The 24,093-nt window shown below is 38.9% G+C and overlaps 2 protein-coding genes across 9 annotated transcripts; one reads left to right on the top strand and one right to left on the bottom strand.

The window, feature by feature from the left end:
- Positions 1–371: 371 nt before the first annotated feature.
- LOC135709961 (L-threonine ammonia-lyase-like) lies at positions 372–17,165 on the top strand. 8 transcript variants are annotated; one of them, XM_065232413.1, is made up of 9 exons: positions 372–732; positions 5,288–5,544; positions 5,600–5,767; positions 14,954–15,070; positions 15,202–15,438; positions 15,637–15,929; positions 16,023–16,115; positions 16,192–16,321; positions 16,636–16,846. In XM_065232413.1, the coding sequence occupies exons 2-9, from the start codon at positions 5,305–5,307 to the stop codon at positions 16,744–16,746; spliced, it is 1,389 nt and encodes a 462-aa protein (XP_065088485.1). In that variant the 5' UTR covers positions 372–732; positions 5,288–5,304; the 3' UTR covers positions 16,747–16,846. The 8 variants fall into 8 exon arrangements, with proteins under 8 accessions (XP_065088485.1, XP_065088487.1, XP_065088486.1 ...); XM_065232415.1 differs by having other exon boundaries at positions 5,293–5,544; XM_065232414.1 differs by having other exon boundaries at positions 372–574.
- A 2,643-nt stretch (positions 17,166–19,808) lies between these two features.
- Positions 19,809–20,454, bottom strand: LOC135709959 (histone H2A). The gene has a single exon (XM_065232407.1). It carries the CDS (start codon positions 20,430–20,432, stop codon positions 20,058–20,060), a length of 375 nt encoding a protein of 124 aa, XP_065088479.1. The 5' UTR covers positions 20,433–20,454; the 3' UTR covers positions 19,809–20,057.
- Positions 20,455–24,093: the final 3,639 nt, after the last annotated feature.

A 24,093-nucleotide genomic window follows, 5' to 3' on the forward strand; every position in this document is an offset into this window, starting at 1 on the left:
AGGTTTGATGCCCTTTAAGTCTGATTGGAACTCGATTCCCAACAGCACTTGTTTCAGAGCAGTAATTAAAGCATCTAACATATTGCATTGTAAGCATGTATGCTAACGATCAATTATTGTTTCCACATATATGCATCAATCAAACAAAGAGCTGATAACACACTGATTAGAATACGCTAAAAATCAATCACGTTCAGGATGTGAATCCAGACTTATAGAAAGTACATCTTCATGTAAATCCAATGACAGCCTGGGTGCATTACACACTTTTTACAGACAAGTCAATCAAGTGACTTGTTATCATCCCTGCAAGACGTGGTTGAATGATCTTTGCATCGTGTTAAATCATTGAATACGCACTCGTCCCGTTCAGGAGAAGATTGAACCCTGGAATCAGAGCTAGGAGAGTGTGATGTGTTAATGATTGAAATTGCAGGAAGCATTTTCCATCTGACGCTTATTCTCGATGCATCTATCGTGGATGCAGTACTGTAGCTTCAACTGGTGGTGAAATTTCTGCCTGTGCCTTTTGATTTGTTCCCATGAGAAGATTGTAGTGGTTGGTCAGAGACAGGTGAATGTGTTGTGTTAACGCTCCGAACATTGTGAACAAGCTGGCTTGTAGAATGTGTATTTTCGACTCATAGAAACAGATGCTCAGCTTCGTATTCATTGTCAAGGTGTATGTAGGTCAGACATCTTACCCAGATAGAGGGCTGCAATCGTGAATTGGTACATAATTAGTGGCACCCATTCATGTGTAAACCACGTTCTTCCACTAATCGGTAACATGCATCTATAGATTTAAAGCTCTCAACAACAAATGTTGAAGAGTTCAAAGTTAAGTGCGTGCGCAAAGATTAATTTGAAGAGAGATAACAAAAAAGAAGAATGAGAAGAAAATGTTACCTTGTGAGATTTTATTAAAACATTGAGTTTTTATAAGCAGTGCGCAAAAGTGTAGAATTGTATCTTATTTAGCAGCAGTTACTACTAGCTGGTCTATGAAGCTTATTCATATTTCAAGAACCTAAATACTCAGAGAAGTGATTTATCAAACATTACCATTCAATTATAGTTTATTTTGCAATGCATCCTAGCCATATAGAGGGAATTTCTGCTTCGGCAATTACCTTAATAATCTTCAGGGTTGAAATCCTTGAGCACCAAATTTTGCCCAACGATGCTCTGAAACATGATATATCTTCGTGAAATAAATTTGCGTTCATGAACTTAATTTATCGCTTGACAATAATAGCTAAAAGTATTGTCGATGCTGTCATTTTCCCTACGAAAATGTATTATGACTAATAAAAACAATGATAGATATTCTCGTAAGCCTACTTGGACTTACTAGCCCTGGTACAGTCATCGTTTACTGATTGGGATGCAACCTCACTCATCTTTCAAAAGCCATTCGATAATTGAGATAGTTCTGAAGCTGCCAAATTGTTGTTTTTCCATGCAAAACAGCTAACTAGATTACGAGATGAATTAGTCAATGAGCTGAAAATCTCGCTAATAAAGCTATATAAAAAAAACTCACTATATAATTTTCAGGAATCAACAATTCAAATTCACGGCTAGTTCGACACAATGTTGTGATGGATAATTAATTTTTAGTTAGCACAACACCCAATTAACGAGCACCAAACTAAAAAAAATCCAAATTAGAATGCTCCCAACGAACAAATGATGACTGTATTTCGTATTGTTTCCTTAACATCATGCAGCTTAAATATCTACATTGGTAATGCGATTCTGAAGATACAAATACAGATACAAACGGCACACAGTTTTTACGAAAACACCTACTTTGGCTGAAGCTTCTTCTTCTTCTTCTTCGCATTTCAAGCTTATTGCATATCGCATATTAGCTTATTGCGTGCTCTCAACTTAGTATTCTTGATGTACTTCCACAGTTATTAATTACGAGCTTTCGATGCCTGTACCATTGTTGCATTGATATGATTGTGTGGCAAGTCTAATCATACTTCCAGGGAAGTCGATAAATCTTTCAACCCGAAAAATTCCTAGACCTGACCGGAAATCGAACCCAGCCGCCTCCAGCATGGTCTTGCTTTGTAGCTTCGCCTTTACCGACTGAGCTAAGGAAGGCTGAAGCTATTATTAGCGAATTAACATTTAATTGAACCTTTGGGCATCCATAAGTTTTTGAATTTTGCTACTCCCTCCCCTCCCTGTATCATTCATTTTCCCATACTTATTGCACGTACTGTTACAAATTATAGAACCCCTTCCCCCATCAAGAGTGGATGCCATATTTGACTCACCCCTGTACAGTATAGTGAAGACAATTCAAATCACATTAATAGCTTTTCGTTAAAGATTGCTTAGCGTAAATTTTATATTAATAAGTGTTTAGAAGCATTTTTATTGCCGCGCTACTGCATTCTTTCATTCCTACACACTTAAAAATAACTAATTTTACACGTGACGGAATCCGTTTTTGACATAAAAGATGAGACGTAAACAAACATGTCATGTAAAATTAGGTGCTCCGAGACTGAAAAGTTCGTTGCTCGACGAAAAGTACGTTTGATTGGACTATATTTCGCGTCTGTTATGCCTCAAATTTATGTCAAAATTGACGCTCGTATATGTCACTCTCAGAGCACCTAAATTTACATGATTTTTTCTAAGTGTGTAGTATTCTCTTTTTGCCCTAATTGGCATAGTTGGGCACTACTGTTTCGCTACAGTTTTGCTAATTTTTAATATAAAATCACAACATTTGTAACAATGGCAAGATTTTGTATTTAGTATTGGGGACGGCCCTGGTGTAGCAGTTATCATCCATACCTCTCACGCCAAAGTCACGAGTTCGAATCTTATCCCCGGACTGGTAACAATTGTGACTACAAATAATAAAAAAAGAAACAATAAATAGATTTTGTATTTCGATAATATACTAGGGTAAATGATGACTTCGGTAGACAGTGACTATTTTCGGCAACTACAATTGAAACTTTAATCTCACGGGATTTTCTCAACAAAACATTCCGCTGAATGTAACCAAACAATTTCTAAGCCTTTCACCTTCAATCTGATTAGATTTTAACAACTGAGCAAATGGATTTCACTATGTTTTTCTTGAAATTTAACACACACACTACAAAATCAGACCTTGCTCGGTAGCTAAGGTTTCTGTTTACTGAGCAGAAGGACAAAAGTTAAGTGCCTCGAATTTGTCACTGTGCTTAATTCAGTATCCCCAGATTTAAATAAACAAATCAGTTTTAAGCTGGGTTTAGACTAGGCAAGTCAAATGATCAACTCAGTTGAATTCAGTTGGCTTGAAAAATTGAGCTTGGTTCAACTTTTTTCAATTCAAGTCAGTTGAATGGCATGGTTTACACGTTCAATTCGCATTCTAGTCAGTTGAATTCAACTGACTTGATTAATTGACTTGCCCTGCCTAAACCCAATGAGATATACATACAGGAGTGGCACATGATAGTATTTGTTTGTGTTTGAGAGCAATACTACGAAACATTTTCGGAGATGAAAAGTATTAACGACACAAGAACCAACTCTCTGAACAAAAATCGTGATTCTGACGTCGCAACTTTATTGTCTCCGGTGCCTGAAGCTTCGGGTACACAGGACCACACTACCACCCATAAAGTTTGCCCCGCTTACTAATACATTCGTAAGAGGCACTGTCTCACCTATAGGTAAAGCACATAGGCCTAAACCCAGCTTTACCGATCGGACCACTTACCACTATAGATACTATAGATTCCATAGATAAGCGGAAGCAAAGTATAATGTAGCCAAACGAACTGTCAGTTAGTGCAGCCAAAGGAGCATGACGTCATCAAGGTGTTGTTTGAGGGAGAAGTATTGTAAAATTATGAGCACAAAACGCTTTCTACACTCCACATTCCGATTCATTTCGCGGACAACGGAAGAAGGAAAGATAAAGCAAACCATTCCTCGACTCATTGTTGCAAATATTTGCTTTGCACTTCATTTTGAACTTTTACGCACGAAACAAAATAAAACTGCACAACGAAGAGCTCTATGATGGCATGAACTTTTTTCACGAATGCCAGTAAGATCATTTGTTTTTCAAGGTTGCCAAAACATCTGTTTGTGCCTCCGCTTATCTATGGAATCTATAGTATCTATACTTACCACCAGAGATCGTCTGAAAGCAACCTGTTCTATACAAGGTGTGGAATTGTAGGCCTGAATGTATTGGTGCACTTCGTTTTTCACTCGGTTTTCATTCGACTTCGCACGATTCGTTTTTTTTTCAATCACCCTTTTAGTGACGTCATAACTTGCATAGGAAATTTAATATAGATTATAGTATGTTATCAAAATTTATGAACGTTCTATCACTAAATGTTGACATAATTGATTGAATATTAAATTATCACACAGTATACCATGAAAAGCAGCCTGTTTGTTAGTTTTTGCCCGTTTTCAAGAAAGGAGTTATCATTAAAAAAACAAATCGCCAGCTGATATATCCCGGCGACTTTACAAAAGATTATAATCAAGCAAAATCATCATTCAAAAATGGCTAGGATTTGTTTCACTTATTTCGCAAATTTGCTTTCAAGTTTTATGACGTCGTCATCATCGTTTTCCGCTAAGTTTAATTTTGTTCTTCTAATAATTTTTTGTTCCGAATACGTCAGGGCTAGATCTCCACAATTGGTATAGATTAGGTTCGTCTGGAAGGACACGCACTGCTCAATACAAGATTGTGTTTGTACGGTATGGTATTATTCTCCTGCATTTGATTTTTTTTAGAGCAAGAGACCAGAGAGAGAGCACGTAAACATTTGAGAGACGTGCGTTGTCCAATTCATTATTTGTTTAGCAATCCAAAGTGTGCTGGAACTGTTTATGTGACGCTAAAAATTTAATTCACTAGGTAGTTTCTATCCGTGCATGGAAGGGAGAAGCATAAATTGAGAAAACCTCATCAAGTACCTGAATGCTGCGATAAAATTTCATGAGCTGTGTAAAAGGAAGTATCGTAAAAACTCTTCTGTGCTTACGTCACGTACAGAATTAGTATTTCCTTTTGTCTCTGCCTTGCCAGCACAAAATTGCTTCAACTGCTTCATAAACAGCAATCTGCAATAAGTGGAATATAGCCACATCTTTAGAATATAATTCATTCATGGGCGCAGACTGAAGTGGGCAAAGTTTCGACAGCTTCGGGCCATAAAAAGAAAACCTCATTTGTTACTTGCGTCTTCTGGAATGAGAACAAACTGTGTTCAACTTTTCTCTTTAATTCCAGTCCAGATTGTGTGCAACATGAGCCATCCGCATAAGATGCCTGGGCAACTGTCGGCCGCCATGATATTAGATGATAAGTTCAACTTTTCTACCGAGGAAAAAAGTGCTGAGCGTTGCAAAACAATGACTAGTGATGAAAATCTGGAGGAATTTACAGATCCGTTTTGCAATGCTGATAATCCGCAGATAATTACGTTTCAAGATGTTACTTCGGCGGCATTCAGAATCAAGAACGGAATCGAGCACACACCCTGTCCGGTGAGTTGAAACGACTATGTTGACGCCGTTCTTAAAGTTTGCCATTCCTTGACAGAAATCACACCTGTCCGAAGTAATCGATATGGACATATATCTGAAGAAAGAGTTTCTCCAGTTCACGGGCAGCTTCAAAGAACGGGGAGCACGATATGCGCTTGTTATGCTGTCGGAAGAACAACGAAAGAAGGGAGTGATTTCAGCCTCCTTGGGAAATCATGCACAGGTATGTTTTGTTTCTTTCTGGAACAGGGCCTGGAATTCTAATGAAACCTGATTATATGAGTGCAAATGTTTACTTGCCTACTAGGGCACTCTTTGCTTTTGTTAAATATGCAACGAAAAATTCGACTCCATCATATATAAGGTTAATGTATTATATTTCACCCCCTAAAAAAATGCGCTCATTTTGCAACTCTTTGATCATCAATTTCAAATCACAGTTTTCATTAAGGATTTTTGATAAAGGAAATCTGTTCCACATTGATAAAATTAATAATTTTGAACTACCTAGGAGAACGTGGAGTATTACGCCCTCCTAAGGAAATTATCGGTTTTCACAACTCATAGATCAAAATTATGCATCATATTTTTAATACATTCATACTGTAATGAATCTTCTTGATGTTACCGGATATGAAAATATGCATTTATCACCGGAAAAAAATATATTAAAAAAATTCTGCTTAAAATAGCATTTTTGTTTTGCGCGGAGTAACGTACGCCACTGGTGAGAGTTTTATGCGCCCACCGACTTAGATGTTATTAATTTTTTATAATGCTTGTATTTTTCCAGGCTAATATTCAATGTTTAGATTCAAAGCCGATATTCAATGTTAAGAATACAAAATTTCTTAAAACTAACGTTAGTAAAGCGGCGGCCAATTACTCGCGGCTATCTCGAGGTTTGTAGAAGCGTTTATAGTTGACCCATCTGTGAAAAAAAAACTTTTATTGTTACTGTCATGGTGGTACTTGTTTGCAAAAACAACCATCGACCGATGGTGATCTGGTATTCCATGGTATTGCAACAAGATCAGATCAAAATTAACAGAGGAACTTTAAAAGTATTGTAGGCAAACACAATTGAAATTATATGAAGAGGGGCCAATCTCCAGCGTCATGTACTCGTTATAAAGACTAATGAATCTTGTTTGAGAATTTCTGTCGAGCAGCTTCTCAAACTTTTCTATTACCAATGGGTTCATTACTTCACAACGGATAAGAAATCGGAATGACAGTTCCGCGAAACGATCTGTCAGTGGGAGAACACCCGCGAGTCCTTCGAGGCTCATCGTATGCGTCGAGTGCATACAGCCAAGCGCGATTCGGAGGCAACGGTATTGAACCCGTTGCAGCTTCAGGATGTGTGTTTTGCCGCGGATTGAAAGCAGAAGCTACCGTACTCCAGTACTGACAAGAGGATTGTTCGGTACAACCTGATCAGATATTTCGGGTGTGCTCCCCATCAAGTTCCGGTAATTGTACTGAAAAAAAAAGATTCTTTGTTGGAACCAGACACCTAAATACTTGAAAGATACACTTTGAGTGATTGTTCTACCCTTTAGTGGAAGCTGTAACTGTGATGATGCTTCCTAGAAAAAAATTTGGAAGGGTTGTATACTAGATACGACTGCAGGGTTGGCGTTGGATAACGTCTGTTATGTGTTGTACTTAATTGTGTATATTATATTTTAGGAATATTCCTTAATAACTCTTTTGCGAAAGTTTGGTGGCCCTGAAAAGGGCCGTTTTGTTGGGCTGATGTTGTTGACAATGATGGAACCTTGTTGGACGCTTATATAGTAGAACAGAAAATATCAGAGGTGTCAGATACTCGCATACGTACGTTAAACTTGATAATGTTGTGGCCCTGAAAAGGGCCATTTTTCCAACGCGCTCGGCGTAGTTGCCCTTGCGGAGCAGACGGTGAATACGACCGACTTAGAACTGCAGCAGCTGGGCATTCCATGACGGCGGCCCAGTATACCGGAGCACTGGCACCAACGCACTCGGCGTAGTTGCCCTTTCGCCCCCAGGCTCTGCTGCCGCTGCTCTGCTGCCGTTGCTCTGCTTCCGCTGCTCTGGTACTGCTGCTCTGCTGCTCTGCTGCTGGGTCGACGATCGGATAGACAATGATGGAACGGGCGACCTTGTTGGACGCTTATATAGTAGAACAGCAAATATCAGAGGTGTCAGATACTCGCATCTGATTTCTCGGTTGGAGAAAGTATAAGAATATAAAAAAAAATCAATCGATTTTCACCATCTTTAGACAATGGTTTACTTTTAACCATTTTTCAATAGTTTACTGAATGAAATCAATAGTTTTGAAACATTCTTCAAATTGCTAGAAATATTTACAATCGATTGATCCCATTATCTCGTAAATCTATCGAGAGACGGTTGAGTTATTATCGTTCAAAATCTTTTAATTTTTCGTAACGCATCCAAAATGACTGTTTTCAATTTTGTACCCCCGTATGTTGCCGAAAGACGTTATCCAACGTCAAAAACAACCAACTAAGTTTTCTCCGGAGCGAATTAGATACCTAGTTTCATAGCTCAAGTAGACAAGGTGTACCTTATATTACAATGGCGCTTGCAGGTCCGGTTCACTTGGCCCGATGACGGAAACAACGCCATCATCTGCAAGACCAAGACAATCAATGTCTTTTACATAAAAATTGTAAAGAAGGGGGCTTAAACGTGATCCCTGGAGGAAACCCATGCAACTAATTGGTGCAGTTTTCGAATTTCCATGAGAAAAGCTCATATATTTCTCAGGCAACAAGTTGCTCGTACAGTTGTTCATAACTGATGACAGGCCACTATCGTGGAGTTTATTCGAAAGGACATCGAAACCAACAGAATCAAAAGCCCCCTTAATATGTCCAAGAAAACTGAACCCAATTTCTGTTTTTGCTCATAGGCCAGTTGGATTTCAGTTGAAATCAATGCAACCCAAGCAAAGTCCAGCATCAAAATGACAGCAAATTTAAATCATGTTTTTATATCAACATCAAACTGAAATCATACTTTGTTTTCAGTTTACGCAATTGACAAATTTGATACCAAATTTTGATTTCATTTTGCTATACATTTGTTCTTCAAAAATATGTTGTTGCGGGTTTGTTTTCATTGCCTTAGCATAACATCAAATTGAATACTTGTTTTGTTATCAACAGGAAAAATTGATATCAAATTGAGTTTTCAGTTTGCTCTCACTGATAGCAGAAATAGTTTTCAATGTGATATCACAGGAAGATTTTTTTGGCTCTCAATTTTGATATTTTAACCGTTAAAACGACCAAAATAACAGCAACCTGAGTAACCATTATCAGTGAAATCACAACATCAAATTTAGATTTCAATTTGATCTCAGACTTTGCTCGGGAAGACAGTCGTTCGTTCCTTTGCCTCTCCGAAATCCAAATTGCGTATCTGAAAGTAAACCATTTGACTCGACCCATTTGTCTAGACGAAAAAGAATCATTTTCTTCAACAATTTCCGTATACAGGACAGCATCGCGATGGGACGGTACGAGTTATAATCCGACGCGGGATTACCGGGTTTTCGAATGGCGATAACTCTTGCCTCCAGTCATCCGGAACAATGTTGTACTCCAGAAATGTATTGAATAAGTTCAACAAGCGTCCCCGAGTAGCACACTTTCATCACAATAAGCTACAGCAACTTGTTTATGACTGAAATAAGTCGTATATATGTTTCTACAATTGATTTGTAACAAGCGTGCTACTAGGGTATCTTCGCGACGTCTGGGAGATTTATAAGCAAGTTGAACTTGATTCTATCCATTCCTGGAGCTGAATTGTTACATGAGAGGAGAGCAAGTGAGAATTCCACCATCGAAAACGGGGAATCGATTTCGTTAATACCCGACGGACGATCACGAACCTTGGTTTGAACCGATAGCGAATTCTCATGGAAGTCTCTCGCGAAAATCCATCGACGAACCGACGCCAGTAACCGCGTTTTTTTTTTGGCATTACCGTGTATACGGAAGCATTTAAACGCGGTGGACTTCTCGCTGTTCGCTGCGGTGCAATGCTTATCTCACAACGGCGTGGGAGATCGCTTGCGAACGGAAACACCCGGAATACGTAACGTCTGTGCTCGCAGCGCACAATCGATGATGACGGTCGCGAATTTTCACCAATCAATGTTTTTCGTGAGATCGTGAGTGATGTCAACCGTGCTAGTAGAAGATGAACCATTGATAATATAAATTTTGATTGGCAAATGATCATTACCGTAGGGACTTGGATTACTTTCCTCGAGCAATCCAACGATAGTGAACTCTAATAAAGTTCGAGGTCTAATATGGTTACTCTTGCGGGAGGTTTGGCTACTCGTGTTGCTTTGTCATTTTGAAGATGTCGCACATGTCGTATATCAAGGTTGAACGATTGTCGTCGTACAGTTAGGTGCGTTCCCCACTTGTGTGGAGAGAATCCAAAAAAATTGTATCATGTCAAATTGCCGTACAACAAACATGTCAAATATTGATGGATGATCACTAACAGCAAGGAGCAAAATAATGGTGTTTGTCATCGTAGTCACTAACATGCACGCTTGATTATACAGGTAAAGCAATGGAAAAATTTGTGCTATGCTATTTTGTTCCGATCATCATGATCGGAACAAAATAGCATATCACAATTTTTTTCATTGCTTTACCTGTATAATCAAGCGTGCAGTGTTAGTGTGAGAGTTTATCGCAAGCGACATAGTCTATGTTGTTGCTTACTCTCCGTGTTTGTGATTTCCTGCTTGTGTGTCATTTAATATATTCTTTCATTTGAATAAAATACACTTGTTTTTAGGTATAAAAATCTTGGAATGGGTATTTTATTGTCGTGATAAAATCGCTACATAGATCATTGAATATTAGTGTGGTTAAAAATAACGATTTTGCTTTACATTATAATCGATTCAAATTCAGGACCTGAATTGAAACACATTTGGTTACGATCGCATACTGCAGTGGCCCTTTGAAGTGCATATATGGGAATTAGTATGGGAAAAGTGAATTTTTGATGCTTCTTATCCTAGCCATTCGCCACAATGATATACGGATACATTCTATCTGTAATTATGGGAACTTTAGCTACAACTTTGCTGAACATTTGTATATAACGTCAGAATAATTGATTAGTAATCCATCTTCCTATGATGCTCTTCTCACATACTCGATAAATTGCTCAACAGGCAATATTGCATTGACGTACTTAGCATGAATAATATGGCGAAAAACTTCGTCATTTACAACAAAGTAGTAGAAATAGAAAGCTCAATAAAAGCCATATTGGTATTGACGACGACTCGATTACTCCTTGCTTCTATTGAAAAATCTCATAACTATCTGCCAGTCTACTAGTGAAGAATGGACGACTTTGTCTAATCTTTTAACTCCACCGAAACATGACGAGGCGGTTACTCGATAGTGCCATTACCGCTGATTTCCGATAGATCTTATAAGGCGGTATCCATATTCCACGTGGAAAGTTTTTGAGAAGTTTTACTGAAGAAAGTCGCTATAAAGAATGTCAGAAATAAACGAACCAGTCGTTATAAAAATAATCGTTATAGAGAGCTTCGACTGTATTTCTCACGATCACGCTTTCATTATATCATCAAAATAAACATTGAAACACCACCTTTCGATTGCTGCAAGAAATGCTTCCCTCTTCTTTTCTCAACTGAAGATATCAACAATGAAAATGGTATTAGCGTTGTTGAAAATTTATCGTTGCTATATTATAAAAGGTACTTTCTTCAGCAAAAATTGGCTACTTAAAAAGTTTTAAATAGTTGCAGAAGTTTACTTTTCACGCTTAGTTTGAAGTTATGCTAAGCAGACATTTTTTTTGGGCACCCTATATCTTAAGCCATAAAACCGTTATAGAAAAATAACCATAAGTTTCTCGAGTACCTCGTTCATAAACGACGTAGAATTTCTAGAGGGAGATAGGGGGTAGCAAAAAGTCTACGAGTCTTATTATTTTGCACTTAGAAATAGATACATTAATGTGATTTTGTTTTTGTATTTTATTCAACCATGCATTCTAACAGTACACAGCTGGTATTGGGCAACATAAGATTTTTTTCAATAGTTTATTTGATAGGGTCAAATGTCCAAAAGGGCTCCACAGAGCCGAGAACCATACAGTTCGAAAAAGTAGTGTAAATTTCTGTTCAGTATGATGCACATAAATAAAGCGTCACATATCATATAAGTTTACATTATATATCATGTAAAAATCTGAGACATTTCATGCAATGTAGAAAATATTATATACAAAAGCCGATTGTTGTAAACAACATTGTTTACAAGTTTCTCGGTTGTGTGAATCGAAATACAAGTTTACGTGAATGAATATTTACATCACTATTAAAATTCAGAATTTTTATCTGTGCATTAAATAATATTATAATTACTCTTGCTTGGAGGTGACTTGAGTTTAACTTCCGCTTTCATCCGTTTTGTTTTTCCTTCAGCAGCGCCAACCGCATGGCCTCTTCTTCGTCCTTTATCCGCTCCTTCTCCGTATAGTTCAGTATTCCGCTTGCTTCCTCTCCATTGTTCTTCTCGGCGTCCGAGGACGTCACATCCGTCACTATCACCTTTTCTTCCAGGATCTCAACTGCTTCCTTCCTGTTTGGCAATGCACCTCCAGTCACTACACAAGCGCACGTACTGGTCTCTTCCTCATTCCGTTGTTGGTTTTCGTCTACCGTTCGTTGTTGTTACTGGCTGCTTTTGATCGTTCCGCTCTCCATACATAGACTCCGCAAACCTGTAAGCATATCGAGGCCCAAGACAGCTAGAAATTTCTCCCATAACTCGCTTTACATCACCGTATTTCTCTAGCACCAATGTAAGATCGCTATCCGGGACATCTGATCGTAAACTCTCACATATTGAACGGTGCGTAATTGGACTGATTTTCCATCGGTACAATGGAACATTAATTGTTCACGGTTATGTATACGCAAAAACAAACAGTTCCGCCATTCCTGAACAAGAAATCACGAAAACCTGATCTGCTAGTTAATTTTATTTCATGACTTATTTCCCACAAACGTGATCGAGTAAATCACATTTTCGTCAAATAAATCCCAAATCCATGAACAATGTTTACGCCTGTTCAGCGCGACCAACGATTTCGTAACGCTACAGAAAATACAAACTAAAATCATGATTCCGTGATCCATGAAACCATAAGTGTGATTAGCGTTCCTGAAATCTTGAAGTTGCATCACATGCAAAGCTGCAGCTGTCATTTTCAATTGTGGTCGAATTTATCCATACTGTGCTGGATCCGTCGAGAATATTGTTTTTATTATTAGTGATGCAGCTGAGCCGTATAATCAGAATGGTGGTTCGAAACAAAGTAAGTGGCTGGAACGTGTCATCAAACTGGCCGTATGCCTTGAACAAAAGGATCCCCGAACGTATCCGGAGTACTTGCTCCCGCCGCTCCAATGGAAGTCGAAGATAGTGTTGATTTGTTGAAAGTGTGTCCATGCTATCTGCTGGACAGATGCCTGCTGTCAGTTTGGTGATGGGTGAAACCTGCATCAAGTCTTCCGTTGTTTTCCTTCCTCACTCCATTTAAAATATTGAAATTATTGAAAAACTATTTAAATGTTGACATAGGGGAAATGGCTCTAATGTTGGCCTATGGATCTAAGATTGGGCCCATTGCTAAAAATCTGCTATTTATCAATTTTATCTAGATGAACGTGTCATAGGGCCGGTACTTATGAATATTTTTGGTCGCTATTGAAAATTTTATCAATTTCTGAATTTATGTATGGGCCCAAATTAGGGGCATTTAGGCCGACATTACATCCATTTTCCCTATTACAGTTCATGATAAATGTTGCCGTTTTGCAGAACAGGGTACCTGAGGTTCACGAATTTCGGAATGGATTTTTTCCGTAAAGCAAACAACAAAGCATCGATAGATTTTCCCTCTGCTATACTATATGTAGCAATGGGAGATCCACGTCCAGCGATTTCACAAAATTAGCAATTGATGGTTTTGGCGAGTCATGTGGGAAGCTGAATCGTATCGTCAGGCTTTATTTTCACCGACAACTCCACTAGTTGTGCTTCCAACGAGGCGGCAAAAGCAAACAAACTTCCAACAATGAGTAAGCGCCGCAACAATGAGTCGCTATTGAAAAATCGCAATAGTCTGGCGTGACTCACACAGAAAAAAAAAACACGCAGCTAGTAGCTACTTGTGTCGACAGCTACGACATCGAACTGAAAAAAAAAATCTATTTTGTCGTACAAGCTTAAGTTTTCTGATGAAGTCATTGTAAGCAAGTATCCGTTCGTATACCGTTTTAAATTTTTGATGACGTTTTGAGACATTTTTATGCATATTTGAAAGAATTTATAAACTATCTTTGTTTATCCATGTATACAATAATGGGATCAATGTTTACTTCCCCATTTTTATTGGAAAAATTCAACAAACGAATTAAAAACGATCATCTTTGACATCGTAATTTGAATTATTGATAATACATCGGATACTGGTGAAATTTTCAAGTAAAAATCAGTTTAAAAAAGTGTATTGGTGATTTAAAACTAATGAACGGATTTTTTATCATACTGAATCACATTCATACCAAGCTTTTATGTTTTCACAAAAGTACTGTAAAATCGATGTTTTTTCGGTGCTAACAAACAAGCCGGATGAACTAATATTCATTTATTTATATTGAAAAATTATAAATAGGATATAATCTTAGGCAATACAACGGTTTTATTTTTTCATAATTATGAAAGCCTACGTAGACTTTAGGGGGTGGGAAGGTGTTTCAGAAAAGTCTAGTAAATATAGTCTACGAAGGGGAGGGAGGGATGGCCCTAAGTATTTTCAGCAAAGTTTCGTTAAATTTCGTTATCTACAACTTTGTAGAAGGTTTCATTATGCTTTAATCATAAATTAATAGTTAAATCTTATTTTTGTCATATTAAGGACAACCCTATATGGCAACTTTCATCGCAATAAAGGCCTTATTATAAGCAACAGCTTCACAGAAGATTTAGCTGATGGCAAAGTTGTAATTTCAAGGGCAAAATATTGTTGCATATCAAATACTTGCTAAGATATGATGAAGAATGCAGTTAATGACTGGCTTACTTTGCCAAGACTAGGGACGTATACTCTTTATATTAATAAATCACTCATTATCACTTTTTTTAAATGCAACAATTATGATAACAGAACACTTAACACCATGCAGTCACATGTATTCATTACAATGCCGTGCACTGTTCGATTTCCAGTTATTACAGGCATCTGATGTGCTAGGAAATTAAATCACCTCTTCTTTTCCACTTGTTTATCCTTTCTATCTCTCAAGGGTCTTTGCTATCATGGCTGGAAGCTGGGCATACCAGTCACCGTGATAATGCCGTCGAAAGCTTCCCTGATGAAGATACAGAAATGCCGTGACTACCATGCCAACGTAATCGTACAGGTGAGTTTCTGGGGCAAAAACAACCGCGGGGATGCTCGAGAGAATTTCACGCTTGGCCAAACGGGCACGTTCAACAGAAATCATCCAAGCGAACAGTTACTAGTACAGATTCCCGATTTTCCCCCACACAGGGCTCTGACATGGGTGAGGCAAAAAAGATTGCATTGAAAATGGCTCATGAAACTGGCCTAACGTACATCAATGGTTACGATCATCCGCACATCATGGCCGGTCAGGGCACAATCGGGCTGGAAATTGTAGAACAAGTGAGCAACATCGATGCTGTTGTGGTTCCCGTTGGAGGTGGCGGTTTGATTGCTGGAGTTGCAACTGCCATCAAGAATTTAAGCCCCCAAACCAAAATCATTGTGAGTTAGTTGATGTTGAATCGATCCATGTCAAATCGCATAAAAACCTGCATTGTTATTGTTTCGATATTCGATGTTTCATTTTGATCATCCATAAACACGATTGGACATGGAATGACCGTGTTAGTTTTATGTTTGTCGGTCTAGCAGTAGCAAATATCTTCTCTTTTTCTGCCCCCATGCTCTAATATTTCACAGGGCGTAGAATCGGAAAAGTGTCCTAGTTTCACAAAAGCGTTGGAAAACAAGGCACCCATTTACACTCCGAACAAGGAAACACTAGCGGATGGTCTGGCCGTACCTCAGGTGGGCTACAATGCTTTCGCTACCACGGTTCCACTGCTGGACAAGATGATAGTAGTCAAAGAGGAGTGGATTGCACTGGCTATTTTGCGACTAGTCGAGCAGGAAAAATGCGTCGTAGAGGGCGCCGGTGCGTCAGGTCTAGCTGCGATGTTGGCCGGTCATTTGGACGAGTTCAAAGGAAAAAGGTATACCTACCCACATCGGGTCGTACATCTACCAGCAAAGAAGACTTCAATGGCAATGTTTCTTTTTCACCTTTCATCTACAACGGTATATAGGGTTGTACTGTTAATATGCGGCGGAAACATTGACACCACCATTTTCGGTCGATGTCTTGAACGTGGCTTAGCTGCAGATGGTCGTTTGCAGAGGTAATTCGATAACAACATTAATGCACATTTGCAGCACGTTACGAGGTTTGCTTTTGCCTTTCCTGTGGCTTTATAGATTTACAGTAACGGTCAGTGATGGCCCGGGTGGTGTATCGAAACTATGTAACTTATTGGCCAAACTTGGTGTTTCCATTAAGGATATAATGCACGAACGTGCGTTCATTCGAGACATTCACAGTGTAGAGGTAAGTATATGTAGCTGTTTGTAGCTGGGCAAAGTTTCGGTGTAAATGTGAGTGCATCCGGTGGCAAAAAGCAGATGAAAAGCTACTGCTGCATGAGGTGAACGTGATACATAAAGTTTTATCTTGTCAAATGGACACCCTTCCCCACCGGTAACAGAGATTGCAGTACTAGCCAGGGAATCACGATCTAATGGCGAAACATAACAGTGACCAAGTAGCTATTAGGAGAAACCATTTGTCATTCCGCATTCTAAGCACGTCATCGGGGTCTCGTATGGTGATGTGGTAATGTCCTGTTTAACTTTTCGTTTCAGGTTAAAGTCGTCTGCGAAACACGTGACTGGACCCATTCGCAAGAAATGCGAAAAGCACTACAAGATACATACGATAATGTTTGCTTCTATGACCTTCCCATGGCTTTTTAGAAGGAAAATACGAATAGGAACACATTTTTATTATTATGCTGATACATCCTCCTATTTGATCAGTTTACGAAATATATCGGAAATAAAGTTTAACATTCAAGTAGATTAGAGTATTCCTTTCGTTTTTCTTTTCTTGGTTCTTCACCAAGTTGGTTAGGTATGGGACTGGACAACTTGTCATTATTTTCATGAAACATGTTTACATTTCTCTTAGCGAACGGCATTGGCTAGCTGAAATGCATTTCATGTATCAAACCAGCTGTAAAATGCACTTTAAATGCATCTATTTCCATGTTGCCTGGTGGAGGCAGGGGAGGTGATATTTTGAAGTTAGGAAAGACTTCCAGCGAATTTTGAGTGCGGACAGGTTTTTTTTTTAGTTTCAATTGCTCTGAAAGTGAGCTACTTTTAGTCAGTTATGAGAAACGTTTACTCCTGCGAGTTACGAAATGAGAAAGATTCGTTTTCAGTGAAAGAACTACGAAAAGTGGAACCTTATGAATGTGTATTACATGCAGCTTTGCCATGTCATTTTCAGAAAAATCTGGACCAGGTAAAATATAAAATCTGGAAAAATCTGGAATGCTCCAAAAATCCTCTTTTTTACATTATGCTATTGAAATCAAAGTGATGTGCCAATCTCTCGTAAAAATAGGTCAGTATGATCATCTGGAATTTATTTAAAGTACTAGAATGGTTATAAATTACATGTTTATAACTTAACTTGTTAGCATTGCTTAAATCATCCAAAAGTTGAAAAGTATTGACAAGATGTGCCCAAAAATTTCAAATAACCATTACGCAGCATTTCAAAAATTTAGTGAAATGTGGGTAAAAAACAACAGAAAATATGGAGAATGGTTTTTAAAACTGTAACTTTTTAAAATAGAATGAGAAGCAAAGAATCAAGGAAATTTGATGCGATGGATTTTTTTGAACTAATAGACAATAAAGTCCTTACTTTTTGATGCAGGAACCAGAATTTAAAGATTTTATTCGTTCTAAATAATTCTTATATTACTCTGAGGTTGATCAGATTGACAGTTCAATTCTTGACATCATACAACACACAACACACAGCAGACAGGAGGTAATTTTATTTTGAAGCAAAATTCACTGGACTGAAGTGGGAATCAAAGCCTAACATCGTGGAACTCACCCACAGTTTACCTTAACTACGGGTAGCTCCACTACTCGCATGACCATTTTGCCAAAGAATTATTTTATTTTATTTGTAAAATGAAAGTCAGATAGCTTCATATTTGAAGCTTCAGGATCTTGCAATGATTTTAAATTTCGGAATTTATATTTTTCCTGCGTCCCGGATCATGATTTTTTTGTTAGTCTGAATTTACTTCGAACTTTTCACGGATATCTTCGCCTTTTTTTTTTTGTTCAATTTGAATCATTCTAGAATTCAATCATATTTCTTTTCTATATTCCCATAAAATCTACGTAATCCATAAACTGGTAATAATTCCCTTAATTTTAATAATAATTTCCTTTGTACACTCTTCAGAATGACCGCCACACTCTTCTCAGACTTATCCGAAAATTCCCTTTGAACTGCTTTGTAGGTCAGATTTTTTTGACGTTGGATAACGTCTTTCGGCAACATACGGGGGTACAAAATTGAAAACAGTCATTTTGGATGAGTTACGAAAAATTAAAAGATTTTGAACGATAATAACTCAACCATCTCTCGATAGATTTACGAGATAATGGCATCAATCAATTGGAAATATTTCTAGCAATTTACTGAATGTTTCAAAACTATTGATTTCATTCTGTAAACTATTGAAAAATGGTTAAAAGTAAACCATTGTCTAAAGATGGTGAAAATCGATTGATTTTTTTATATTCTTATACTTTCTCCAACTGAGACATCAGATGCGAGTATCTGACACCTCTGATATTTTCTGTTCTACTATATAAGCGTCCAACAAGGTCGCCCGTTCCATCATTGTCTATCCGATCGTCGACCCAGCAGCAGAGCAGCAGAGCAGCGGAAGCAGAGCAACGGCAGCAGAGCAGCGGCAGCAGAGCCTGGGGGCGAAAGGGCAACTACGCCGAGTGCGTTGGTGCCAGTGCTCCGGTATACTGGGCCGCCGTCATGGAATGCCCAGCTGCTGCAGTTCTCAGTCGGTCGTATTCACCGTATGCTCCGCAAGGGCAACTACGCCGAGCGCGTTGGAAAAATTGCCCTTTTCAGGGCCACAACATTATCAAGAAAGAGTTTAACGATTAATTTTCTAATGCCTTTCCGACACTTTTTTCATGACTTTCATCGGCCTCCTGATATTCATGTGATTTTGTGGTGGGATTTTTAGCTATGTGAAATTCACATGGTTTTCATCCATTAGATACCTATGTGGTAAATTTTTTGAGTGTGCTTCGGCAATCAAAATAAAGTTTGCACGATGGAAGTGCACATCGTAAATTTCGTTCATTTTAGTAATAATTAAATTGCCCCTCTCCCCCTACCCTCTGGCAGTACATGAAAAGCCTTTTTGTGAGGGGAATTTTTCAAAAGGATGCCGATTAAAATAATGGGTACCATTTTCTGAGGATGAGATGAGAACGATTCGTCATCCATATGAAGCGTGTCACGATCATTCCCAAGGTATTTTGTGTTCACCTACTAACCAGGCTCGGTTTTATTGTTCTATGAGCCCACAGTATAGGCGTAATAATAATCTAGAAGTATCGCTTCAATACGATTAACCGGTTGACTAAGCAAAGAAGACCGGAAAGTCCCAACGGCAACGGTAAATGTTGAGCAATGAAGGAACAATACGCACACCACGATCATTTCTGAAATCTCAACCGTAATTTGCTAATGAATTTCATTCCGCTGCATCAATGTAGGCCATAAGTCCAGGGCCACCGCAGCTCTGCAAGGTAGGGGAAATGGATCTAAGATTGGGCCCATCGCTAAAAATCTGCTATTTACCAATCTTATCTATATGAACGTGTCGTTGGGACGGTACTGATGGATATTTTAGGGCGCTATTGAAAATTTAGTCATTAGTTTAATTTTAGATATGGATGGAATGATAACACTGCACTGGTTAATTTCTTGGAATTCAAGACACGCCTACACTAATCAACCATCATCGAACTTACTCGATGAGGATATCAATTAACTAGGGAGAGCATGACAGAAAGATTCAACCATGTTTTTAATGGATTCATTTTATCACTCCTTGCGCACCACGAAGGAAACTGTTTTGAAAACGAAACTCTTTACCATCAAATTGGTCGTCCTGAAAAGGACGGATTTTGTTAAAGGGTGGGAACTTCGATCGAATTTAGGCCTTCTTTTCGGTCTTCTTGGGCAACAGGACGGCCTGGATGTTTGGCAGGACACCACCCTGAGCGATGGTCACTCCGGAAAGAAGTTTGTTCAGCTCTTCGTCGTTGCGGATGGCCAACTGCAGGTGACGTGGGATAATTCGGGTTTTCTTGTTGTCACGAGCGGCATTTCCTGCCAACTCGAGAACTTCAGCGGCCAGATACTCCATCACGGCAGCCAGGTAGACGGGAGCACCGGCTCCAACACGCTCGGCATAGTTGCCCTTTCGGAGTAGACGGTGAATACGACCGACTGGAAACTGCAATCCAGCGCGGCTCGAACGGGACTTTGCCTTTCCCTTGACTTTGCCTCCTTTTCCACGTCCAGACATACTGCGAACGACACGAACAGTTCGATGCTGAAACTGTAATGATGACATTTCGACCGTCGAGGGTGGTTTTATACCTGCGTCGAGTAGTATATTATGAATACAGGGACGGTACAATAAATACTGTGGGTAGCAAAATACTGAAAATGGGATGAGTGTCGGTTGTCTCTACGGGCATGAAACAAGACAGCGTTGCCAGTATTCCTGAATTATTTGATTTTCCAGATTTTCAATCGTCTTGCCAGATACTTACCCAGATATAATTTACTTATTAGTTATTACGTTTATTTCAAGAATTTTTAATTATGTTCCGGATTTTCCCATATTTTTTAAATATGTTGCTTTAGAGAATTTCCAGCCCAAAACGAAAACCGGTTGGACATGAGCGTTTCCGAATTCAGTCCAATAGAGGCGATGGGGGCAAGAAGACCATACGGGGCGAGATGGGCCACCGTTCGTTTGGGCATAATACCTATTAACTCAATCTATTTTTTTTTACAAACTTGTTGAAAATGCTTCTAATATGCATCTCCATGAAAACCGTATCAAAATTCAATTACATGTCTAAGATAATAATGGAAATGTAACATTAGCTCAAAATCTCTAGAATATTATAAGATATGCAGTCAAGAAAACAAGCATTGCATTCACTATATTACATTTTACTGATCCGCTGGTTCTACAGCGAGCAATACACGTAACTGTTGCTAAAAGAACTTATGTTTCTATTTCACTTGATTCCTGCATGTTATTTTCTAGTGAAAACCTGTCAAAACCTTAACTTTTACTAGGGTGCTCATATTGCCCCGTATGGTTGTTGATCGGAGCAAAAACTGAAATTTTTCAAACATAATCATTTATTCAGTCTATCATTCCAAAACCACAACCAAAACGGCCCTTTTCAGGGCCACCAATATTTCGACAAAGAGTTAGTTTTGAAGACAATTTCTATCCAGAATATCACAGTGGGAACGCTGGAAGGGGAGAAGCTGTCTCTCTTCGAACTACCAACATCATTCCAAAGCTCCTCCAGGGCGACAGAGTAGAGCAAACCCTTCTTCTTCTTCTTCTTCTTCTTCTTCTTCTTCTTCTTCTTCTTCTTCTTCTTCTTCTTCTTCTTCTTCTTCTTCTTCTTCTTCTTCTTCTTCTTCTTCTTCTTCTTCTTCTTCTTCTTCTTCTTCTTCTTCTTCTTCTTCTTCTTCTTCTTCTTCTTCTTCTTCTTCTTCTTCTTCTTCTTCTTCTTCTTCTTCTTCTTCTTCTTCTTCTTCTTCTTCTTCTTCTTCTTCTTCTTCTTCTTCTTCTTCTTCTTCTTCTTCTTCTTCTTCTTCTTCTTCTTCTTCTTCTTCTTCTTCTTCTTCTTCTTCTTTTCTTCTTCTTCTTCTTCTTCTTCTTCTTCTTCTTCTTCTTCTTCTTCTTCTTCTTCTTCTTCTTCTTCTTCTTCTTCTTCTTCTTCTTCTTCTTCTTCTTCTTCTTCTTCTTCTTCTTCTTCTTCTTCTTCCTCTTCTTCTCTTCTTCTTCTTCTTCTTCTTCTTCTTCTTCTTCTTCTTCTTCTTCTTCTTCTTCTTCTTCTTCTTCTTCTTCTTCTTCTTCTTCTTCTTCTTCTTCTTCTTCTTCTTCTTCTTCTTCTTCTTCTTCTTCTTCTTCTTCTTCTTCTTCTTCTTCTTCTTCTTCTTCTTCTTCTTCTTCTTCTTCTTCTTCTTCTTCTTCTTCTTCTTCTTCTTCTTCTTCTTCTTCTTCTTCTTCTTCTTCTTCTTCTTCTTCTTCTTCTTCTTCTTCTTCTTCTTCTTCTTCTTCTTCTTCTTCTTCTTCTTCTTCTTCTTCTTCTTCTTCTTCTTCTTCTTCTTCTTCTTCTTCTTCTTCTTCTTCTTCTTCTTCTTCTTCTTCTTCTTCTTCTTCTTCTTCTTTCTTCTTCTTCAGACACCACCACTAAAGTTGATAGAATGACTGCATTAAATTCGATTTTTAAGTCTGTGTTAGGGAATGCGCTGATTTCAGACATTCGGTGATTAGACATTTGGTATTTTTCCATAGTGATGTTTACCCCTGAAAGTAGATATCCAACAAACATGGAAAAACCCCTGAAAGTAGGAAAAACTTTATCAATCTGTATGGGTTGGTATGGCAATTCAATATGGCAATATGGGTTGGTATGGCAATTCAAGTTTATATGGATAGAATGGATGATTTTCTAAGGAAAATTGAATTTTTATGATTATTTTATATTGATTTCGTGGACTGCTGGTGATTAAATCATCTCAAAATATTCTCACAAGTTCCAGAAACAATGGGTACAGGTTGAACGTACCTCAAGGCAATTCAAGTTTATAGCTGAGAAGGCGTCCAAACAGAAGCGGAGAGGAGATCGATATTGCGCCGTCAAGAATGCGTTCAACAGCGCCAGCTGGGAGGCCATCGCCGAGGCGCTGCATAGAATGAGGGTCCCTGACTATCTGTGCAGGATCCTGAGGAGTTATTTCCAGAACCGGGTTCCACAAGGCTCCATCCTTGGTCCAACGTTTTGGAACGGGATGTACAACGGTGTGCTAACGATGAAGCTGCCCAAAGGAGTTGAGATCGTTGGCTTTGCGGACGACGTCGTCTTGACGGTAACAGAAGTGAAAATGTTGGCGACCGAGGCGATAGATACGATTGGTAACTGGATGCAAGGAGCGAAACTGCAGATAGCCCACCACAAAACAGAAGTTATGATGGTCAGTAACTGCAAAGCAGTGCAGCGGGTAGAAATCACCGTCGGAGAGCACGCCATTGTTACGAGGCGCGTGCTGAAGTATCTGGGAGTGATGATCGACGACAGGCTGAACTTCAACAGCCACGTCGAATATGCGTGTGAGAATAATGCCGAATATGCGTGCCAGAATAATGCCGAACAATTCTGGTCCAAGCAGCAGCAAGAGGCGTCTTCTGGCCAGTGTGTCTTCATCGATACTAAGGTATGGAGGTCCAGCCTGGATTGAAGCGCTGAAAACGAAGCAGAACCACGCGAAGCTGAGCAGTACGTTCCGGCTCATGGCCATGCGAGTCGTGAGTGCGTACAGAACTATTTCCCAATCGGCATCATCTTGGTGGAGGACAACGAGTGCTATATGCGAAGGGAAACCAGAGGAGTACGAAAGCTGGTGAGAACGATGTCGATGGTTAAGTGGCAGCAGGAGTGGGATGCAGCGGAGAACGGTAGATGGACACACAGGCTAATACCGATTCTTTCGACCTGGGTGAACAGAAAACACGGAGAAGTCAACTTTCACCTGACGCAGTTCCTGTCAGGCAGTGCTGTTCCTGAAATTTGAGCTAAGTAGTCGCACCCAATGACCTACGCCTTTAATAACGATGCGCCCGCCCCTGACGTTGACGACGTTGTTTCAAATAGTGTATTACATATCTAGTTGATATAGTATGTTGCAAAACATTTGCACTTTACAGCTGCTGCACGATGAGCAGCACCATACTCTACAGGTGGCGAAGGTGGCATTTGCCACGCAACAAAAACCCGACGGACGGAAATCGCTCTAATTTTCCATGAACATTTACTAAGTGCTTACTTCTTGAAATTATTCTTAATTTCTGTCAACATTTTCCTAGCACCATTTTCTTTTCTTATTTATCTCATATCAAACTTGACTTTTTTCAAATTTCAGGAAAAATA

Source organism: Ochlerotatus camptorhynchus, unplaced genomic scaffold (assembly GCF_037179485.1).
Source record: "Ochlerotatus camptorhynchus isolate MF236.1 unplaced genomic scaffold, CSIRO-AGI_Acam_v1.1 ptg000368l, whole genome shotgun sequence".
Lineage (NCBI taxonomy): Eukaryota > Metazoa > Arthropoda > Insecta > Diptera > Culicidae > Ochlerotatus > Ochlerotatus camptorhynchus.

Coding starts and splice junctions, on each gene's coding strand:
- LOC135709961 (XM_065232411.1), top strand. Junction 5,768..14,953: donor CCTTGGGAAATCATGCACAG/GTATGTTTTGTT, acceptor CTATCTCTCAAG/GGTCTTTGCTATCATGGCTG. Junction 16,322..16,635: donor GAGACATTCACAGTGTAGAG/GTAAGTATATGT, acceptor TTTTCGTTTCAG/GTTAAAGTCGTCTGCGAAAC.
- LOC135709959 (XM_065232407.1), bottom strand. CDS start 20,432: ATGTCTGGACGTGGAAAAGGAGGCAAAGTCAAGGGAAAGGCAAAGTCC.